This window comes from Propithecus coquereli, unplaced genomic scaffold (assembly GCF_000956105.1).
Source record: "Propithecus coquereli isolate 6110/MARCELLA unplaced genomic scaffold, Pcoq_1.0 Scaffold239, whole genome shotgun sequence".
In the NCBI taxonomy this organism is placed as follows: domain Eukaryota; kingdom Metazoa; phylum Chordata; class Mammalia; order Primates; family Indriidae; genus Propithecus; species Propithecus coquereli.
In genome coordinates this window covers 2742259-2759283 of record NW_012147941.1, presented here as the reverse complement: position 1 = coordinate 2759283, position 17025 = coordinate 2742259, and the positions used below count along the sequence as shown (strand labels likewise).

At 46.8% G+C, this 17025-nt stretch overlaps 1 protein-coding gene across 1 annotated transcript; it reads left to right on the top strand.

Annotated features, from left to right (window-relative positions):
* The first annotated feature begins 3487 nt into the window (after positions 1-3487).
* LIN28A (lin-28 homolog A (C. elegans)) lies at positions 3488-16483 on the top strand. Its single transcript, XM_012645936.1, has 4 exons — positions 3488-3642; positions 4102-4298; positions 15174-15358; positions 16106-16483. Exons 1-4 carry the CDS (start codon positions 3612-3614, stop codon positions 16320-16322), a joined length of 630 nt encoding a protein of 209 aa, XP_012501390.1. The 5' UTR covers positions 3488-3611; the 3' UTR covers positions 16323-16483.
* Positions 16484-17025: the final 542 nt, after the last annotated feature.

Here is a 17025-nt window from a genome sequence, read left to right as displayed (position 1 = left end):
TCTTCCAGCTATTAAACTTTTATGAAGTTATGAACCTGAACAAAAGGAACTTAGCAAAATACCATAAAGGGAAGATGTTTTTCATGTTGATACTAGACATCCTTGTCTTGTCTAAAGAACCTCCTGTCCCCCCTTTTACCTAGATACTACTATTCTCAGTAACCAGTACAAAAGGAACTTATAATACTTAGCTCTATCATGTATTGTCTTCCTTACTAAGCTATAACTTCTTGGAAGGAAGAGAATGTTTCTTCTTTCCTTTTCTTTTGTATATCATCATACTACTTAGTGTATATTACTTATCTGATTCCTCCACTAAACTTGTGAACTAGCACAATAACTGGATCGTAGTAGGTACCTAATAAGTTTTCACTGAGATGGGGACCCAAGAGAGAAAGAAGGTTTGGTCAGGAGTCCCCACCTCCCACGTGCAAAAAACCATTGAGCATGAGGAATCAATTATGTTGTGAACCATGTGTCCCTTCCTAAAGTATTCTCTGCTTCCACATATGCAATTTAATAAGGACCTAAACCCCTCTTGAGTTCTTCTGGGAATAGACTTGAAAGAGGCAGCTTAGGAGAATAAGTATTATGATTGTTTTAATAATGTTCATTATTTTAATTAAATCCTATTCAGGAAACTTTCTTGGGTGGCTTCTGTGGGCCCTGGGTACTGGGAAAAATGTGGGGGAAGATGCAGAAGTAAAACACACATGAAGGTGCCATTCCTCGGGAAGCAAATGATCCAGCAGGTTCTAGATTATAGAGACAAGCATGTGCACAATAAGTATACTAATAGTAATAATTTGCATTATTAACAACTAACTGCATGTCAGGCACTATTTTACACTTGATCTTAGCCAAAAGGCTGAGAAGTGATATGTCAGGCATATTTTAAAAGGTTAATCTATTAATACATTATCTATCATCATTCTCACAATATCTCTGAGTGTTAAGTATTCTCATTATTCCCACTGGACAGAGGAGGAAACTGACGCACATAGAGGTTAAGAAAGTTGCCCCAGGTCACAGAGCTATAAATGTTAATAGTAGAGCTGACATTCAAACATGGGTAATCTGACTCCAATGCCTGTGTACCTATGAAAAGAAGTGCTAGTAATTAAGAAAATAATTTGAAAACAGAAATTAGTCTCTATTCTATTCTGGTATTCTTTGACTCAAAAAAATTATGTCCTCTTTTCTTCCTCTCTACGGCCATATGTGTAGGTCTACCCATTTTTCTGAAGGGGAGCTTGCGTTATGCACACTGCTCTCACAGAATCATGTATTAGTGTTCAAATCATGTATTACTGTTCAAAAAAGTCTCTTCATTCGTCTCAAGTGTGTGAGTGTTACTGTGCTGGAGGGTTGAGGAGAATCAGGTTTTCTGGGAAGGACTTGGAGGTGGGAACTTCAAGGCATTGTCAAAGCTGTGAGCGGGCAGCCAAGAGAGCGTAGCTTAATTCAGCACCGCGGACAGAGCTGCTGGCGCCCTCAGGACCCTGGACAGAGACGCTGGTCGAGTCTGCCGCGGGAACCGAACATCGCCGGAGAACCGACCAAGCGAAGCGGGCACGCTCAACTTCCTCTTCCCTCTCTTTTCTTCGGACAGACCTCAGCCACCTGCTCCTGAATCTTTGGAAGAGAGGTACAGGGAGTGAATATAGTTTAATGGGGGAGATGAGACTCTTAGATGGGGAGAATTGTGTAAATAAAAATGGCTTTGGCTGATGTACTCGGAGAGTTATTGAAAGATCTAAATTTGAGTACTCACTTGAGGGTGGAGCACTGCTAATAATATTTGTTAACAATATGTATTTTTTAGGCTGAATAGCAAAGGGCCACAGTCGTCCTTTTTATCCCCCAAATTCCTATCTCCTGTTCCTTACACTTAAGCTTTAGTTCCTTGGAGAGCACTCCATAGGAAAGAAAGGGAGGTAATTTCTCCTGTCTCTTGCTCTCCTCTCCGTCTTTCCCCTCACTAACCACACTCATCCCTTTCTCTAAAATACACTCGTGCCCGCGCACGCACGCAAGCGCACACACGCACACACACACACACGCAGGGCTGCGGCGTGAGAAGCTCGAGAGGTTCCGCACACTTGGTGGAGAAGACTGAACTCAGAGCAAGCGGATTCCCCCGAAAGCAGGCTCTGTCCCTTTAAATGGGTTGTAGCGGTGGGGGAGGGGAACTGGCCGGAGCAGGCATTGTCCAGTTTGAACTGAGCACCGGAAGTGAAGGGGCAGGGCCGGGGCCGTGCACTGAGCCCCGGGCCATTGTCCACCTCCGACCAGGGCAGTAGCCACCCCCCTGGACAGCCCTCTTTATCTCCTAGAAGGGGCGGCTACCTCTTCAAATGAGGAGACCCCCTTAGTCCAGTTCCTGCACCAACCCCGCTAGGAGGAGAGGAGCGCAATTTAGGTCGGCGACGGCCAAACGAGGAGGGTCTGAGAATCTAAGAGTGTTGCGAGTCCAGGAGGAAGTGCCTCTACCACCAGCCCACCCAGCCCCTGTCGCAGCGGGCATGGGGACAGGGTGGGGGTAGGGTGAGAAGGCAGCTGACGGATAGAGAAACACACAAGACTTTGGGTTCTTTCTGCTGTCCCAGGGAGCTCTACCTGGGGCCAACTTTAGACACAGATTTGGAGGGAAAGAAAGAAGGAAAGGTTCTTTACACAATCAATTAAGAGCTCTTTCTCTCTTCTCATTGGGAGAGATCCAGAAAAACTCTGAGTCTGAAACTCTGGGAGGAAGAGACATTCAGTGAGAGGCAGACAGACCTTGGGAGGCAGCGCCCGGGTCAGGACCGATCAGCCCTGCCGGGTCTCCAGCCTCTCCCCTGCTCCCCCATCCAGGCTTCCTGGTGTCCAGAACTCCAGGTCTATCTAAGCACACGGGGGTGGGGGGTGAGAGCGGGTCAGCGCCAAGCAGCCGGGTCAGCTCAGTGGCCTGAGGGGGAAGGGAGGGGGAGGGGCGCTCAAGGGCTGGGGGAGGGGGAGGGCTCATCCATTTCTCCCTTGACAGGTGGTTTGTGTTTCTGATTGGCCAGCGCCGCCAGGCTCACACCTCCCTCCCCCAACTCTCTGGAATGTATAATTATCTGCGCGGGGGGTGGGGGTGGTGTGTGAGTGTGTGGGGGAGCAGTCACGTGGTTTTAAAACTACCCCCCATTTCCCCCACCTGTATCTGCTTTGGGAAACCCTACTGAGTCCTTAAAGTACAGGATCCCAAATTCCGGGGTCCCCGACTTCTAGGGCAGACGGCCTTCATCTCCAGATGTGTGTGTGGGGAGGGGGTGTCAAACCTCAAGGTTCTGAGAAGGGACACCCCAGAGGTGTCAGAGACAGGAGCGGTGGGGGAGGGCCCGAGCTGAAGCCTGAGGGAAAGGGAGGGGAGAGAAGAGAGGGGAGGGGAGGGGGCTACCCGCGGGGGGTTGGGTCATTGTCTTTTAGAATTTGGGAGCCTTTGAAAAGCCGTGGGCCCTCCCACCGCTATTGTGCGGGGGAAGATGTAGCTGCCTCTTCTCCGAACCACCCCTTTGCCTCCGGACTTCTCTGGGGCCAGCAGCCGCCTGAGCAGGGGCCAGGGGCCGCGGGCTCAGCCGACGACCATGGGCTCCGTGTCCAACCAGCAGTTTGCAGGTTCGAGCTCGGGAGTTAGCAGGGACACCTTAGGATACAGGGGCGGCCAGGAGGTACATAGAAGGGAGATGGGGAAGTGACCCCTGGGCTGCCCGAAGGACTCCAAGTCAGTGCGGCCTCCTGCTTCCTGGGGCCACCTCCGGAGCAAGGAACCCTGGTGTCCCAGTGGCGTGCGCGCCGAGGCTACGAGGGCGGAGGTAGCGAAGAGGAGGGGCCTGTCCGGCAGTGTGTCCCCGGGAAACGTGTTGCGGGAAGAGGAGCAAAACTTTCGGGGCACCACTGGCCTAGGTGTAAGCTTGGGGAGCGCGGGAGGCGACCGGGACAGGTTTCTTCTCGCCGGCCGCTTGGTAGCTGCGCCCTCCTGGGTGTCCACCCGTGGGCTGGACACTCGGGTCTCCCTGGGAGGGCCCTCCGATGCTGTGGCCGCCCAGCTGAGTGCCCGCTCCTCCCTATCTCCAGGTGGCTGCGCCAAGGCGGCGGAGGAGGCGCCCGAGGAGGCGCCGGAGGACGCGGCCCGGGCTGCGGACGAGCCGCAGCTGCTACATGGTGCCGGCATCTGTAAGTGGTTCAACGTGCGCATGGGGTTCGGCTTCCTGTCCATGACCGCCCGCGCCGGGGTCGCGCTCGACCCCCCTGTGGACGTCTTTGTGCACCAGGTGAGACTGATTCCGGTAACTTTTCCGGGGAGAGGGCGTCTAGGAGCGCATACTCATGGGTGGACAGCCGGCCTCGGCTGTTGAATTGAGGATTGGGGCCTTCATTGTGCGTCCCCGTCTTTGTCGTGGCACCCCAATTCTGAGTCCCCGTTACTTAGGGCAGGAATGGAAGGCAGCACCAATTATCGGCACCTCCCGCCCCCTTCCGGGAACCCCTCCGGCTTACCACGTGTCTATTACCTCTTTCCCCTGGGAAGGGGGCAGGGGGCAGGGAGGTGACCCCATGTGGCTGAAACTAAGGTTGTATTGTGCTTCCCGGTGGGGGGAGGGCGAGCAGGCCGGCCAGGGAAGCACATGCCGGCCCTGAGCCGCCCCGAGCACCCAACGCCTTTAACGTCTGAATGGAGCTCAGAGGGCGGGAGAGAGTGAGGGGAACTGGTTACCCGACCCAAGGGGCGGAAAGCTGAGAAGTCAGCCGCGTCCCCTTTTTAAGCAGACCTCACCTAGGTGGTCATCCAAAACTCAGGCCTTGGAGCCTGAGTAGGTTTGGCAGATCCCCGAAGGATCCATCTGGGGGACTGAGACCCCTCCAGAGGCCTCCTTACAGTTCAGGGCAGGGGCCTTTGCTGTCCAGTTCCTGCCCCAAGGGAAGCCTAAGGATCCCAGGCCTCACTTCCATTCTGGGCCAGGCTGGGAGGGCATGGGGTAGGTCACAATCCCAAGTTCTAAACCAGAGCAGCACAGTGAGGGTTGAAATTCAGTGTCGCAGAGCAGGGGGTGGAGGAAGGCTGGCCTCTGGACCTATTCTCTTCAGCTTGGCATTTATGGCCCCAGACAGCCATTGATTGCTGTCCTAACATTCCTGGCCTCAAACAAGGAGCCAGAGACTTCAGGACTCCCTCCTCCCAAGCTTCCCCTTCCTGAATATCCTAGAGGCATTCCGGTGGTCCTGGGCCACCAGCTACCCATAAAGACCTTGGGAAGGAAGTTGCTTGCAGCCTGCATCCCTTCCACTGGTGGAGGTTTGAGGCTGGACTGGGAACGCAGAAATTGCTAATCTCGGGCCCTGTAGGTTGACACCCAGGCCGGGCAGGGAGGGGTTACTTCAGGGAGGTTGGCTTTAGGAGGTGTGGGGGAGGGGAAAGGAGGATGTGGGGATTAAGAGTTGGAGCCTGAGGGATGGCATTCTGGGGGGGAGGGGTGGGGAAGGGAGATGCTGGGTGGACTGGTTGGAGGCCGCAAGGAAGTCTTTGAGCTTAGCCTTCAGCGAGGAAGTTGAGTGGGGTGAACAAGGGACACAGAGGATGCAGGGAGATGGGGACCTCCAGTTACTGTTGGGGCCATGGGGTTACTGGGCTACTTGAACATCTGCCTAGAGAATGAGGACCTGCAGCAGGATGCTTAGCTACCCCCTTGCAACACCCTGTTTCACCTCCGCCATTAGAGAGTTTCAGACTGGTAGCTCGCCCCCCCTCATTTACATATGTGAATGATAACCCACAGGAAGTAATTGTGGGAGAAAGAAGGGAATTGGCCTCTTTAGATCTATTAAATCACTTTATTACAGGAACCAGCTTTGAATGGCCCTCCTCAGCGGGGTGGCAAGCCTCCCCCACTCTCCCATTTATCTGATCACAAAGAGATTAAAATCTTTCCTGGTCTGGAGAATGGACAGCTTCCCCAACTTTGGGAGCCTGGAATAAAAGAGTCAGATCCAACACTTTCTCATCTACTGTCCAAAGGCTGCCAAATAGGGAGGGGCTGAGGGGCAGGTACTCTCTCATGTTCTGGGGTTCCTTGGTGATGTATCAAGGAAGGTTTTTCTAAGCAAATGGGAATTTGGGCTTCAGCAGGCTCAGTATTAGGATACAGAGCAATGGGAAAATTACTGGGTGGTATAGAGGAAAGCAGGCTTGGGCAGTGGAGCCCACACTGTGCTGTTTCAGATGGATTAGCTTGGAGATACTCTGGACTTTCGGGTCTTGGAATGTCCAGGGCCCTACAGTTGAATAAGTTATCAGGAAGGAGCTGAGCTGGAGTAGAATCAAGAAGCTGTCTCCCTAATCCCCAGTTCTCCCAATTCTAGTCAAAGAGAACAATAATGGGTGGGAATTCCCTGAGCCTTTACCTAGTAGCTCTGTCTTTATGACAGCATGTTACTGGGGCTTGGGTTGGTCCTGAAACCCCCACCTTAGCAGTAAGACTAGTGATTCCAGCCCCTGCACTTGAGAAAGTTGAAATAACTCTGGAAATCTAATGGCAGAGGAATTTACTGGACTCAGGATAATCCCTAAGAATTGTTTTCTGGGGGAACAAAGTATTCCTGAAGCAGAGAGTGGGTAAGAAATCTTTACCAAAACTTCCATTCTTTGGCTACTGGTGTTGGGCACCCTGGGGCTGGGGTGGGCTGATGAGAAGGGCATTTGTCCCAAGATAGCATCTGCCAGGGGGAGGGGGTCAGGGAGCCCCCTTCCAAGGTTGGTTTATTAGGGTCCCAACACCCTGTTACTGTTCTTAAGCTCCCTCCCAAATATTTTATTATGCCTCCCAGGAGTAGATAAGTGGGAGAAAAAGTCCACCCTTAGCCAAAAAACAACACAAAACAAAATTTAAAAAAAACCAAACATAAAACAGATTTCTATAACAACAACTCTTTTACTTAGCCACACAGGTCATTAGATCTAGAAATCTCTGCCTGTCTCGGGGGTTCGGGGAATTTAAAAATCATAATGGCAGACAGCAAGCCTTAAGTCAGGATTTCTCAACCTTGGTACTATTTGACATATTTTAGGTTGTATAACAACCCCCTAGAAGCCAGATGCATCCCTCAGTTGTGACAACCAAAAATGTCTCCAGACATTTCCAAATGTCCCCTGGGAGGCAAAGTCACCCCTGCTGGAGAAACATGGTTGTATAGGGAAAGCTGGAGCAAGAAAGAGCTAAACTGTCAACTATTTTCCTGAGATTTGCTGACAATTCTAAAACCCCTGTGGCCATTTTAAGAGTTTTAGCTTAACTCATGTTTCCTGTGGCTCAATTCTCAAACTCCCAAATGTGTAGAAATTTGGAAATAAGAAAAATTTCCTGCTTTCCCCATAGTTCCTCAGAACCCAGATTATGTTTAAATTGGCTTTCTGACTAAAATACTATATTAGGAGGCTTGGAGCAAAAGAAAAGCCCAAATTTGACCAAGGAGAAAAGAATTTGAAATACTGAGACAGAAACTGCTGGAACTGCCCTGAAGCCATGTGGCCCTGCTTTTTCTGAAAGGGATGCATGAGGAGGGGGTGGAAAGAGCAACATCAGGGTATAGGTTAGGTCTGTTGGGTTTGGGGGCTGGGGGATATATGGTGTATTCCCCACCTGGTGTATAACATCACACCTGTCGTTCCCCTCATGTCCAGTTATTGATGTACTTGTTCTACACCCTCCTAACCAACCTTCGAAGGCAGGAGCTTGTTAGTTTTCCAGTATGCACCTGGTAGGCAGAAAGAATGAATATGAAAAAGTAAGGGCATCTTGAGGACCTTGGTGAATCAGAAGTACACTTAGCAGTTTGAGATCCATGTCAGCAGAATTCTTGATCCAGGGAAGACTGGAGTTAGGGAGGGAGGGCTGTTAGCTGATGGCTGCTGTCTTTCTGAGTTGGCTAGAACATGGCCTGGCACAATACGGCACCATGAAAATTTGTGGAGTGAATGTCAACAGACCACAATTCTGAGCCCAGATAGGATCCTCTTGTTGTTAAGGGACTGGAAGCCACAAGTGGGGTGGCCATTCATTAGTTATTTCATTTCCATCTTAATAGGAAAAGGTAGCTTAAAAATAAATCACTTTGATTCTTCAGAAAGTTGGTAGAGAAGTATGAGGGTTAACTAGGGCATTGTCAAATCTTCTGAGGTCTTTCAAAGGACTTATACTTTCTAGATAATGTCTAAAGTAAAGGCTGTGCCACTATCCCAAACAAAGGTCCAAATATGGAAAGCTTCCTGCCCTATGAGTGGTTTTCAGTGACATTCACCAGGGCAGTATAGTTTCTTGAACATTCCTAATCAAACAATCACACTCCCCACCCTACTGGAATTCATGGGTTTTTTGGAGAAACTGCCCTAGGTAAAACTACTGCTCCCTTCTTTCTGCAGGCATGAACAGCAATTACTAGCCTAGCAATCAGTCTAGGAAGGAGTCGGAGAAGGAGAAAACTTTCCAGAATAGATTATAATTGGTACAGACTTATTTAACATGATCTCAGCTTCAAATAGGAAACCGAAGTCCAGGGAAAGTAATTGGCTTTTCTCAACAGTAAAGTACAAGAATTGGGTTTTTGGCCTAAAACCCTAGAAACCTCTCATTCTTATCCCTGATCGAATGCAGGTGGGTGGGGATGGGGCAGGAGGAAAGCATGCAGTCCCTGAAAGTCCATCTTCCTGAAGATAGAGGGTGGCAAGATGACTGCCCTAAGGAGCTGTGGAGACAAATCTACCTGAACGCTTGTGTTCACAGTTCAGAACCAGGGAGCTACTCCGTCCCTTCTGGTGCAGGCGCCTTTGGCTTGCCTGTGTGCACAGGCTGAGCAGCGCCATCTGGTGGAGAACTCCGGGCAGGCGCTATTGGGCCTGGCTGTGGCTGAGCCCAGGCGACTGGGGGTGGCCGCCTACAGCCTTGAGTTCTGGACATCCTTTCTCCACCCTCTGTGACACATCATCCAATAAACTGCTTCTGGGAGAACCGGTTGGTTTCCTGACCTCTACCAAATCCTACCTCCAGGAATGGAGCTCACCACAGGACTGAGTCATTAAAATTACATTCACCTGCTTCCTTTTACTTTTTAAACATGTCTACTAGAAAGTTTTTAAATTCTCTATGCGGCTTGCATCATATTGGATCACACCGGCTGTAGAGTCAGGCCAGATGTAATCAGCCCAGCCTGGCTCTTGCCTTTCACTGTGACTTTAATCAAAATGCTTATTAACCCTTCAGCCTCCATGTCCTCCAGCTGTAACAGGGCGTCATAAAACAGCGACTGCACAGGTTTGATATGAGGGTTAAATGAGTTACAACATGTAGAGTGCTTACAACACTGCTTAGCCTACAGTAAGCATCAACTGCTAAGTTATTTCGGATAGTAGAGAACTTAGATTATTTAACAGATGTTTGTGTACTGCCAGGAACCTGGAACTGAGGGCAGAGACATGCAGGAGATAATCGGGAGCGGGAAGGGCCCTGGTGTTGCAGAAGAGCAGAGAACCTCAGCTTTGATCCCCACAACCTGAGCAAGTACCCTGAAATTCTGACTCTGTAACCACTTGTGTAGACAGGAACAATGTGACTAAAATGAGTAGTGTTAAGAACTGCTGGAGGGGCTTATGAAAACTGTCAATCAATACACAGGAAAAAAAAATTAGAGGGGACCTTATTATCATCAAGTCGATGTCCAAATTTTACAAAAGATTGAAAGAACCAGAGCCTGTCTGATTTTCTTGGGGCAAGTTGAGAGAAACGTAAGTTCCTGCGTGATTTTTTTTTTTTTTAACTCCACCACATTTCCTAAGTGACCCCCTGAAGTCCACTCTATCTCTAAGCCTAACAAAGGCGTAAGTTGATACTGGGAGGGGGGACTTGATGTGGGGGAGTGGGAGAGTAGGCAATTAGTTAGAAAGGTATTAAGAAGGGAGCAGAAGGCCTAAGTACTTGAACTGGAGAGATTCTTTCCCTGCCATCAAAAAGAAAAGAAAAAGAAATGCTTTCTGCAACTGTTTGCTGTTTGAGTGCCATGCTCCCCAAGGCTGTGGACCCATGTAGGCTGCCCACCCTCCTGACGGTTTATGATTTGTTTATAAATCATGAAAGGAAGATGGGCATCCTGTCTCCTGTTCCCCTTTAAAATAATTTATCTTAATAGTTGCGGGTTGGACTGAAGGCCCCTGAGGGAAGGGTCCATGTGTGAAGTATGGGGTGGGCAAGCCAGAGGGAAGGGAAGGTGACTGCTGGAGATGACTTTGGCAAACCCAGCAAGACTGACTTGGGGAATGGGGAAGGAAGGTGGTGGTTCTATATCTAGTTCTCTCACCATGACCATAACCCCAGCATGGAAGAGAGGAAGGAAGAAACTGTTGAATGTAGGGGGAGGGAGAAGGGGCTGCAAGGGGGATCTGCAGTCTTGGAACTCCAGGAATCTGACCACCAGAACCAACCAGTGTCAACTCTTTGTTTCCTGGGGCTGGGCTCTATTGGGGGAGCTCAGGCCATGCCCCTCCCCCAAAGGCCTTTTCTTTTTGGAGGGGATGGGGAGAGGGGCGGGGCCCTGCTTTGTGTGTGGTTGGGGGTGGAGTGGGGGTGGTACAAGAATTTCAGGCTCTTTTCAGATGCTGGCCCTGGGAGGCTGGCTCTGTGGGGCTGCACGCTGATTACCTATCTGATAAGAGAGGAATTCAAACTATGTGTTTTAGAAAGGGGTGGGGGAGGGGGCCCCCCAGCCACCCCTGGAGACCACCAGTTTAAACCTTGGCCAGCCGGTTATGTTGTGGTGCCTGCAGGGTTGTTGTTGTTTTTTTTTTTCTTTTTTAACTCTTTAAAAATCTTAAATAGACATCAGATCCTCCAATGGTGGAGTGACCTGAGAGGACTGGTCAATTTCATGTTGCACGTGAAATTGCAATATTTACATTATCCCATTTATATGATCCTCTTGTTCTCAAAATATGAAGTGCCCATGGAGGGATGTATTCCTCTCCAGTAAACTGGAGCTCAGAGAGGGGATATTTTTCTGAGTTCTACAGCTGGTGAGTGATAAAACTAGAGTCTCTTGGCACTTGGTTCTCACTGTTACCCCGCCCTGATCCAGTCTGAAGAGGTTGATAATTGCCACTCGCTGAGGATTTATGTGTGGCAGGCGAAGTGTTAACTACTTTTCATGCATTAAACCTCACTGCACCACCATAAAATTAGTATTTACTCCATTTTATAGATGATTAAAGAAGAGAGGGAACAGGCCCTCAAACTCAACCCTTGTTCTTAACCACTTACCTGCTGAATTGCAGCTAGAATTGGGAGTGTCCCAGCCTAAGAGCCAACATGGCAAAGGGATGAAGCTAGAATTGCCTGGGTCAACAAGGCTCTTGGTCTGCTCCTCCACTACCTCCCAGCTCACTGACTTCTCCCGCTTCTTGTTCCAGCTCAGTAAGAGACAAGTCAAATCTTACTTTAAAGTCAGGGTGGTTACTGTGCAACTGTGAGGAGGAAAGTTCCTTTCACCTTGGTAGTGTGGGTGTCTTTTTTTTAAGAGATAGAAGAATCTCACTATGTTGCCCAGGCTGGATTCAAATTCCTGGACTCAAGTGATCCTCCCACCTTAGCCTCCCAAGTAGCTGGAATTACAGGCATGACCCAGCCTACAGTGTTTTTATTTCTTGCTTTAATGATCTGCCCCTTCCCTCACAATAAGTTGGAGCACACTGGGGGAGGGGCGTGGGGCGATCACATCCCTGCATGTTCCTGTGGACATAAAAACAAGTGAAAAGATCCTATTTCTATGATAGGACAGCTACAAATACTAATAATACATGAAGTATTCACTGAATACGTGATCTTTCCATGTCCACATAATCTTCATTAGACCGTATTAGGTTGATAGGTACTGTTTTCCCATTCTCTGAAGGATCTGAGCCCCAGAGGTGAGTGGCCGACCAAAACCACACAGCCAGTAATTGGTAGAACCAGCATTTCATGAACCAGGATATGTCTGGCTCAAGAGCCTGTGTGCTTAACCAGTTACCTAAAATGGAAGTTTCATCTTTTGTAATACCATTTTAATTAAGATGAAAATTAAAATGATTGAGGAATTTGCAGATCCCATCTTGCTAAAGAGAATGTTTGATCTAATTCCCAGTTTGAAATTTTCATCCCCCCTTCAACCCCCAGGATGAAATACTAATGCTACTTTTTCATGTTCTCTTGGGCCAGGACTAGGTAGGTGCACAGTGATACCTTTTACTTCTCTGAACACCATTTTCTATGTTGACTACTCCTTGCTGACATATTAGATACACTCCTTGGTGTTTTACTATAATATGGTAGATGAAGCTATGATGGAGTCTATTCTGGGAAGGGTCTGAGAGATGCTGTCACCTCCACTGATGTGTTGGTGGTGCAGTAAGTGACATTGTAGAATGATTTTGGAGCTTTAAATTGGGATTATGGATTCTTCCGACCCTGGTTTTTCTACTCAAGGAGCTTTATGAATAACTCCTTTCTTTGAAGGCTGCCAGGCTCTTTGTTAACTGCTTTATAAGTGTTGATGTTTTTGAACTTTGATACAAACATGCAGTGTTTTAATAGGATTATCTATACATATTGTTTTAAGTCTTATTTTTTTTCTCTTGACAATATTGTCTGGTCATCTTTCTAAGTTGAATGATTTAAAATCTACCTCCTTGTTCACTCATTCATCCAAAATATGCTAGGCATTATTTTCATTACCAAAATGTGGCAGTGAACAAACCAGAGACTTTACCTTGTTTTTAATGGCTGCATGATATTCATTGTTATGGATATATCATATTTAATTCAACCATTCCCCTCCAAATAAACTAGTAAATTATTTCTAGTTTTTTTAAACCAACAATGAGATAGTGAATATATGCGTCATGCTGTCTTCCTACAAATTACCTGCTTATATTCTGTTATATAATTCTTCTTAATGATTTATAGTAGCTTTTTATAGTTTTATCAGCGTGATTATTTGTCTTTTGACTTTTTATAGTTTTCTCGACATTTAGATATTTGATTCCTCTCAAGTGTATTTTGCATATGTATAACATAAAGTGCAGGAATCTGACTTCATTTCCAAGTGGGTAATTTTCTCAGCAGCATTTATTGAAGTGTTTTCTTCACCTATTAATTTCTCCATATATTCTTGGATCTCTTAGTGACTTTGCATTTTATTTCTCTGATCTATTTGCTTGGCTTATACTGTCTTTAATCCTTCAACTTTCATTAGCATTATTTTGATATAATTTCAAATTTAGTCAAAGCTTGTATGAATGGTATAAAAACCTCTCATGTAACCTTTACACGGATTCATCAGTTCTTAACATTGTGTCCCATTTGCTTTATCATTCTCTTTATCTCTGTGCAGATAGTTTCATTCTTTTTTCTTCTTAACCATAAGTTGTAAGTATTAAACACCTTTTTTTTTTTTTTGAGACCGAGTCTGTTGCCCGGGCTAGAGTGCCGTGGTGTTAGCCTAGCTCACAGCAACCTCAAACTCCTGGGCTCAAGCGATCCTCCTGCCTCAGCCTCCCAAGTAGCTGGGACTGCAGGCATGTGCCACCATGCCCAGCTAATTTTTTCCGTATATTTTTAGTTGTCCAATTAATTTCTTTCTAATTTTAGTAGAGACGGGGTCTCACTCTTGCTCAGGCTGGTTTCGAACTCCTGAGCTCAAACAATCCGCCCGCCTTGGCCTCCCAGAGAGCTAGGATTACAGGCGTCAGCCACCGCACCCGGCCAGTATTAAACACCTTTATCCATAAATATTTCAGTATGTATTTCCTAAGAATGAGAACATTGTCTTATATAATTTTAGTACAGTGATCATAATCAAAAAAGCATTGATACATTTATCTGTATTCTACATGCAAATTTTGTCAATTTTCCCATTTTTTTTTTCCTGTTCCAGGATCCAGTCCAGAATCTTGCATTGCATTTAACTGTTCAGTTCTTCAGGCTTTGTCTTTCTATGATATGGACTTTTCGAAGTCCTGTTTTGTAGAATGTCCCTCAGTTTGGGTTTATCTGATGTTCCCTCAAGGTTAGATTCAAGGTGGGGATTTTTAAAGACATCGTCCTTAGTGCAGCATATCAGGAGATATGTATGTTCCATTATAGGTAATGCTAAACTTGAAGAACTTGGCTAGGGTGTCATCTGTCAGTTCTCTCCACTGTAAACTTGCTAGTTTTCCCTTTGTAATTGTGAAACTGCTGATTATATCTGATTAAAGTAAATTGTAATATCTGATACTCTTGGTAATTTATGTTTTCCTATGAAATTCATTCATTCATTTATTTGAGATGGGATCTTGCTCTGTTTCCCAGGCTGGTCTCAAGTGATCCTGGGTTCAAGTGATCTTCCTGCCTCAGCCTCCCAAAGCACTGGGATGATGGGTGTAAGCCACCATGCCTGGCCTCCTATAACCTTTAGAATCACTAAATCTTCCAATCTAAGATGATGGTGCGGTATTTTCATTTTTTTTTTCAGGTCCTATTTTATATCCTTTAATGCAATTTCCATTTTCCCCCATATAGGCTTTTTACCTTGTTAAATTTATTCCAAGTTTTTTAAAATGAGTTTTGCTGCCGTTATGATTATTCCATAAATTGTTGAACATCTTGAGGTTTTTTTTTTTTAAGTAAGGTATACAATATGACTTTGATATAAAAATATTGCCTAATTTTATATTTTTTTTCCAGTATTCTACTTATTTGGTCTTTTGATGATATAAAAACTTAGTCATTATATGAAGACATAATGGGTAAACTCTTTATAGTGTTGCCCTTTATAATTTTGCAATTTCATATTTGATTTCTTACAAATGGTTATATTTAGAAATTTTCCTTCTGTTCTATTTTATTTGAAACTATAAACCTGACTAGCTGCAAAAAATGTTATGCCATCTGCTTATATAATCATAATCTTTGTTAATGTAATATAGATTTTTTTGTTCTTCATTATGGTGACTGAGTTACTGATAAATGGGAATGCTACCACATTTGCTCTTCCTGCCTTACAGGAATAGGTGTGTGCTTTTTTGCTATTGGTTTTCAGGTGTAAAAATGGAAACTAACATTGAAATTGACCACATTTCCCTTCACCAGAGTAAGCTGCACATGGAGGGCTTCCGCAGCCTCAAGGAGGGTGAGGCAGTTGAGTTCACCTTTAAGAAGTCTGCCAAGGGCCTGGAATCTATCCGAGTCACTGGACCTGGTGGGGTGTTCTGTATTGGGAGTGAGAGACGGCCAAAGGGGAAGAACATGCAGAAGCGCAGATCAAAAGGAGACAGGTATGCATTGGGAGGCAGCTTCTGTAGGTTGCTAGGGATGTGCTGAGGATGGGGAGAGCCCTCCCAGTCTTGCCACTTTGTTAGGCCAGGTTGCCAAAGGTAAGCGAAGCCTGTGATCCCTGACAACCTCTGGATGTTGAGGTGCCAGCCATAGGTGTGGGCACGGGCAATGTGTGCGGAAGGCACTGGGGATGATTTAGCTCTTCTAATTGGGACAAGTAATTTTGCTCTGTGAGCTCTAGCCTCTTTGTTAGTTGAAGTTAGCGACACTAGGGAGACCTTGGATATGTAAGTGACACGGTAGGATGGTATATCTGTATCTGTTGCTTCTCTACCAGGTCTCCAAATGGCTGGTTTCCTTAATCTTGCTGTTGGGCTTAAAGCCCCTTAGCTCTGAGCAGATAATATAATTTGGCTTCTTTAATTTCTTTTTTATTAAGGATATAGTATTAATAGAATTTCACCTGCCCCCTAAGTTGAAATTCCCACTTGGGGTCTGTGACTTCTATTCTTGGTATCTTAGTCTTTTCAAGTTGATATGAATCTGAAGAGATTATCTGGACAGTTAAATTTGGAAAGTATTTAGAGATCATCTAGTTAAGTGGGGATTCTGGTCTCTGGGAAGGGAAATGAGTTTAGTGACACATCTGGACCAGAGCCCAGGTAGCCCAGGTGTCCTCACTCAAGGGAGGCGTCTGACTTCTTCCTGCTCCTTTCTCTCACCTTTACCATCTTGCTTTGTACTAGGTGCTACAACTGTGGAGGTCTAGACCATCATGCTAAGGAATGCAAGCTGCCACCCCAGCCCAAGAAGTGCCACTTCTGCCAGAGCATCAGCCACATGGTAGCCTCGTGTCCACTGAAGGCCCAGCAGGCCCCTAGCGCGCAGGGAAAGCCAGCCTACTTTCGGGAGGAAGAAGAAGAGATCCACGGCCCTGCCCTGCTCCCAGAGGCCCAGAATTGAGCCACAGTGGATGGGGGCTATTCTTTTGCTATCAGGAAGTTTCAATGAGCAGGCAGAGTGGAGAAAGTGGGGATAAGGGTGTGTTGGGGGCAGTTGGCACTGCCCTGTATCTCAGGCCGGGTTCACGGCATCACCCCTTCTTCCCTCTTGGTGGGGGGAAAGGATGAGGCAAAGGAACCCTACCCCCTACCCATGCTCTATCCAAATGCAAGGGAGGGCTTTAGGGGGAAATCACCCTAGAACCTGAATGCTTTATCTGAGACTCCATCCCCAGAATCTCTAGGTTTTGAAAGTGGCCTGGATAGGAAGTTGTTTTCCTTTTGAAGAAGGATATGTAATAATATGCCCATGCCAGAGTGAAGCGATTAAGTACAAGACCAGATTAATGGACCCCACCCACAAGCCACTACATTCTGTGGGAGGGACTCTCTCAGGAGTAAGGCAGGGTTTTTTCCACATCTTGTATTCGCATACCCATTCTTGAGATAGGGTGCTGGGAACTGTCCCAAGCAATGGGTAGTGATGACAGGCAAAAAGGGTGGTTGCAGGAGAATAGCTACAGACCTGCTGCTCCTAAGCTCACTCTCACCCCATTCTGGGCCAATGTGATTTTATTTATTTGCTCCCTTGGGTAACTGCACCTTGGGTCCCACTTTCTCCAGGATGCCAACTGCACTAGCTGTGTGCGAATGACGTATCTTGT